The 6,000-nt window shown below is 35.8% G+C and overlaps 1 protein-coding gene across 2 annotated transcripts in view; it reads right to left on the bottom strand.

Moving 5' to 3' along the window:
• Positions 1-665: 665 nt before the first annotated feature.
• The window catches only part of AUH (AU RNA binding methylglutaconyl-CoA hydratase), a 183,228-nt gene continuing 177,893 nt past the window's right edge, over positions 666-6,000 (bottom strand). For both annotated transcript variants that reach the window (XM_068974231.1, XM_068974232.1), the window contains 2 exons: positions 4,998-5,045; positions 666-1,185 (listed from right to left, as the gene is read on the bottom strand). In XM_068974231.1, coding sequence (XP_068830332.1) covers positions 1,108-1,185; positions 4,998-5,045 — 126 coding nt within the window. In that variant the 3' untranslated portion in view covers positions 666-1,107. The remainder of the gene's footprint in view (positions 1,186-4,997; positions 5,046-6,000) is intronic.

Raw genomic sequence — 6,000 nt, 5'->3', positions numbered from 1 at the left:
TTCATTCAGGGAGCGTACTGTTCGTCTCCCTTTTGCTGAATTACATAGCTAATTCCCACATATTTCCTATCTGCCCCCCAGGCAAGGCCATATAAACTCACATGACCCCAGAGCCCCTCCATCTCTAGGTGCTTACCTGGACAGGGTTAGAAAGGTATGACGGTTGTTAGGTGGGGGAGAAAGGGTTGCCGTGTTCACCTTCTTTCCTTACTGAAATCAGGTACAAATAGCTAGGGAGAGGAAGCGAAGAGCAAACTCCGCTTCACCCTTAATCCACGACCAAGGCACTTCAATGGGCCAACCCTGGTACACCATTTTACTTCTGGGTTAGGCCAGGGAGCCAGGCCACTGGCTAGGAGGGCTTTGAGGCTGTTCCAGGGCTCCAGTTGGCTGCACAAGGCCCTTGGCCCCAATCTCTGACTGGATTAATTCTCCACCATCCACACTGTTATTCTCAGACTGACTATGTAAAGAGGTCACCTGATAGAATCAGCAATAGACAGGTGGATTCTTCTAAAATCAAACATGCAAAGACTTATTCAATACAAAAAGAATGGGGTAAGAGAAAAATTTCCAAGTTTTCTTTTCACTAATTTTATTCATATTTGGTGATTTTCACTCAGAATCCTATCAACTCCTTTTTCAGTATGATGTAAGTCTGTAGGTGCATGTATATACAATCCCTTAGAAACTTTATTTGGTATAACTTCACATTTTTGGTGTATAGAAATAAAATTTATTTTCATACTATAGCACAGGAGACATACAATCAATATTTTTTCCTAGAGTGTGTAATATATAAATTATTCACATTAAAAAATTAAGAACAGAAAGCCTCATATGCAGGAGGTATTTAAAAATGTATACCTAATTTTGAATTGGTGTTTTTGACAGTACACACAACTAGCTTACAAATCTGAATGAGTATGATGATACATATTTGAACAAAGTACGCAGATGGGCCCACTCCAGATACTTAATTCAGTACTGATAACTCGTTCTTCACTTTGGTCACTGCAACTCCAGGTGCTGAGGCATATGTGGATCTGAAAGGTACTTCCAGGAGTATTATTTATTACATTGGCATTTTAAAGATTTCTGTTCCTTCTATTCTCCTTTATAGCGAGGGGTCCTTTTCTCTTTAAAAGCAAGAAGACCTTCAAGTCTGTCTTTTGTTGGAATAGTCTAAGAGAAGCAAAACAGTATGTTATCTGTGCCCAAAATGAAAAACAACTATAAAAGTTTAATGAGCTTGATCTAAGGAAACTAATTAGAAGACGATCTAAAATGGTGAAATCATCTGAACAGTTTAAATTACATGAACAAATTTATCATTCTAATTCCAATATGCTTTTTTCTTCCATTTTATTGAACAGACTTCAATACAATTAAGAGTTTATTTTTTAGACAATTTTAGGTCTACTAAAAACCTAAGCAGAAAGTTGAGTCCCATATACTCCCCTCAAGCCCCTCACTGTTTCCCCTATTATTAACATCCTTTATTAATGTGGTATATTTGTTATGACTAATGAGCCTATACTGACACAGTATTATTAACCAGTCCATAGTAACATTAGGGATATTCTATGCGTTTTGACAAACACATAATGTCATGTATCCACCATTAATTACAGCATCACAAAAAACAAGTTCACTGGCTACACATCCCTAATGCTTTACCCAGTCATCCCTGACCACCCTCCGCACCACCCCATGTCTTTTCCAGAATGTCACATAGCTGGGAGTCCTATAGTATGTACTTTTAAGATTCAAATTCATTATTTAGCAATATGTATTTAAGGTTCCTTCTTGTCTTTTCCTGGCAGAGTAGCTCATTTCCTCTCACTGCTGGGTAATAAACACCCCACTGAATGGATATATTAATACCACAGCTTTTATTCATTCACCTACAGAAGGTCATCTTGGTTGTTTCCAAGTTTTACAAAACTTAGGAATAGCAGCTTTATAAAGCTGCTATAATAAACACCACTGTGTAGCTTTTGTGTGGACATGGGTTTTCAACTCATTTGGGTAGATGCAAACTTGCATGATCACTTTAGGTCATGTGGTAAAATTATGTAAGAAAAGGCTAAACTGTGAAATCCTGTTTTTATGTGCATTTCTTAATGTCATATGATGCGGACCATATTTACCTATGCTTATCTGCCTTCTGTATACCTACCTACTTTGGTGAGGCATCTCTTCAGACCTTGTATCTTCTTTTTAATGAGTTATTTTCTTACTATTTCTTACTATAAAAGCTATTTGAGTTTTAAAAGTTCTTTTTGTATCTTGGATATAAGTCCTTTATCAGATATGTTTTGCAAATATATTTTTCCCAGTCTATGGCTTATCTTTCCATTCTCTTCACAGTGTCTTTTGCAGAGTAGAAAGTTAATTTTAATAAACATAAATTCTTTTTCTTTCATGAATTACACTTTTGGCATTATATATAAAGAGCCATTGCCAAACTTGAGGTCACCTAGAATTCCTACTATGCTAACTTCAAGAAGTTTTATAGATTTTCATTTTACATTTAAAAATAAGTCTATAGGTCATTTTCAGTTTTTATAAAAGGTATAAGGTTAATTTTATTTTTTTTTTGTAGTTGAATGTCCACATGCTTTTAGTACTACTGATTTTCAAGACTACTTTTCTTCATTGAATTGCCTTTGCTCTTTTGTCAAAGATAAGCTGACTATATTTGTATGAATCTATTTCTGAGTTCCCTATTCTGTTTCATCAGCCTATTTGTCTTTATTTTTGCCAGAGCCACACTTCCTTGATTACTGCAGCTTTACTGTTAAGTCTTAAAAGATGAGCAGTGTCATTCCTCCAACCTTGTTCCTTACTAGTGTGGTGGCTCATCTGTGTCTCTGGACTTTATATAGAAATTTTAGAACTGGTTTGCCAGTATTAAGAAAATAGCTTTCTGGTATTTTTATTGGGATTGCACTACATGTATGATCAAATTGGGAAGAAGTGATATCTTAAAATATTGAGTCTTGCTATCCTTGAATATGAGCTATCTATTTATTTAAATAGTGATTTCTTTCACCAGAGTTCCTTCTTTAGCTTGGATTGTATTGATTTCTGAGTGCTGAACCAGCCTTGCATATCTGGGGGAAAAATATTACTTGGTTGTAGCATATAATTCCTTTTATAGATTGCTGAACTTAGTTTGCTATTATTTTGTTGAGGATTTCTATATCTATATTCATGAGAGATAGTGGTTTACAGTTTTCCTTTCTTGTAATATCTTTAGTTTTGTTATGAGGGTAATACTGTCCTTGGGCTTCCCAGATGGCACTGATGGTCAAGAACCTGCCTGCCAATGCAGGAGATGTAACAGATGAAGGTTTGATCCCTGGGTTCAGAAGATCCCCTGGAGGAGAGCAAGACAACGCACTCCAGTATTCTTGCATGAAGAATCCCATGGACAGAGGAGCCTGGCAGGCTGCAGTCCACAGGGTTGCAGAGAGTCGGACACGACCTAAGTGCCAGCACTCACACATGCATTGTCCTAATGGAATAAGTTAGGAAATACTCCCTCTGCTTCTATTTTCTGGAAAGACTGTAGATAACTGGTATCATTTCTTCATTAAATGTTTGGTAGAATTCACAAGTGAAAACTATCTGGGCTTGGTGCTATTTCAGACGCTTATTAATTATTGATTTAATCTGTATAAAAAACACAGGACTATTCAGATTGTCTGTTTTTCCTTGCATGAATTTTGGTATATTTTATCTTTCAAGGAATTGGTCTATTTCATCTAGGTTATCAGATTTGTGGCCATACATAGTTCACAGTATTCTTTTATCCTTTCAGTGTCGATAGGATCGGGAATAATAACCTTTCTTGCATTTCTGATAAACTGACTTCAGAACTTTCTTTTCTAATATACACATTTAATGCTATAAATTTCTCTCTAAACATTATTTTTTATGTATTCCCACAAATTTTGATAAGCTATATTTTCATTTTGATTTAGCTCAAAATATATCTTAATTCCTCTTGAAACTTTCTCTTTGACACACGTCATTTAGAAGCTCACTGTTCAATCTTATTAAAAAGATTAAATCTCACTATTAATAGGTAAGGTTCCATCTATCTTTCTTTTACTGAGTTTTAGTTTAATTCCCTTGTGGTCTGACAGACTACTTTGTATGATTCCTGTTCCTTTACATTTGATAAGGTGTGGCCAAATATGCTTTTAAAATTTTTCTTCAGACTCTGAGGTTGTCCATTTGTAAGAGGTTTGTAATTTAGTTCATTCATGGCATGTGTTCATCAATGACAGGTGGCAATTTATATACACAGACCACAGTTAACACTCTAGCTCTTGCTTCTAATTCATGATTCTGCCATGCTTAAACGGAAGCTAACACAGTTTCCGATTCTCAGAAAACCCAGAACAAAACTTTTATGCCACTTTACATGCCCTAAAACAAAATGTTATCTTTCATTTAAAAAAAGGACAGAAGAAAAGGAAGGGAGGAAGGAAGATTTGTTCCTCTACAAAAAGCCCTATTAATTTGTGTATAAAAAAGAAAACTGTATGTAATTATTAGTGAACAAAATTTCAGTGGGTAGGAGAAAAGGTTCAGAACATCAGGAAAAGTCAGTGAGTCTCAAACTCTGATGTTCCCTAGAGGCACATGGTCATAGCTGCCTTCCTCCCATCTCTCTGCTCTGGAGTGAGGGTTCAAACCACACCCAGAAAACACAACATGAGCCAGAGACACACCTACAGAACAAATGCTACTAACAATTATTCCAAAGGTTTTCTAAAGTATGTAGACAGGAGTCATCATTAAGTGAAACAGAATCAGTCACAAAAGCTGGTGATAATTAAAGAAAAGAAACAAACAATTTCAACCCATTTGTATGATTTTGTAATAAGCATGAGTCGAATCTGCTCATGATATATAATTTAGTTGACTTATACAGAAGGTAAGGGGTGTCTGCACTAAATTATAGAGATTTTATCACATACCTGGGCATAACATGCTTCTTCTATGGCTAATCCTGTTACTAAATCAACCTGATAATAAAAATATAACTCATTTTAGCAAGAATTACTTTTTAAAAATATGGTATATCAAAATAAATTCAAATTTAACAACCTTATTCCAAAAGAAAAGAATTCTTTGATGTAATACAGCAAATCAGAAATATGACCAGCATAAGAAACTTAGTTTGCCTGGGTTCAAATTCTGACTCTACTATATGCGAGCTGTGCAACCTTGCTTACACAGGTTACTTAAGCTCTTCTGCCTCAGAGAGGTGCATCTGAACCAGTAGCTAATTATAGTATCTACCAAATGGGGTTATTGGAAGATTAAATGACTTAATCTAGGTGAAGTCTTTATAAAGTACATAAGATATATCTATATATTGCCTGGCAGCTCAGACAGCAAAGAATTTGCTTGCAATGAAAGAGACCCAGGTTTAATCCCTGGGTCAGAAATACCTCCTGGAGAAGGAAAGAGTTTTTAAAACCCAATCAAATGCCTTAAAAAATTTTTTTAATGTATTTACTGCTAAAAAACTCAACCCTGTTTTACTGCTATGAAGCCCAGGAAAATATAGCACTTCTGGGGCTGTAAGGAAGAAGTATCTTTTTTAAAATTCCTATAATTTATCCAAATACAACTGCTATAATGCAAAGCCCAAAGTAAATGGGTGCCTGCATGGATCCCTTGGCCTGCTTCTCTCTCCCCTGTTCTAAGGCCTCCACTCCTTTGGACTGTATCTCCAGAGTAACCCCAGGGCTCCCTACAGGGTTTACAAAAGGAAACCCTATGTAAGAAGGAGGCACATGAAGAAGTTAAAGATGGTCTCCATGCTTAGTAGGAGCTTTGGAACAGGAAGCTCTCCTTAGAACATTTTTTTTTTTTTTGGTAGTATGATAATGGTGCTAATACACAGAATACTCTTTTGTTTTGGTTTTCTATGAACTACTAGCCAATAAGTCTATTAACTCAATGGCAAAAATA

The sequence above is a fragment of the Capricornis sumatraensis genome, chromosome 6 (genome assembly GCF_032405125.1).
Source record: "Capricornis sumatraensis isolate serow.1 chromosome 6, serow.2, whole genome shotgun sequence".
Lineage (NCBI taxonomy): Eukaryota > Metazoa > Chordata > Mammalia > Artiodactyla > Bovidae > Capricornis > Capricornis sumatraensis.
The sequence above is the reverse complement of the archived record's forward strand: the minus strand, read 5'-3'. Positions and strand labels throughout refer to the sequence as shown.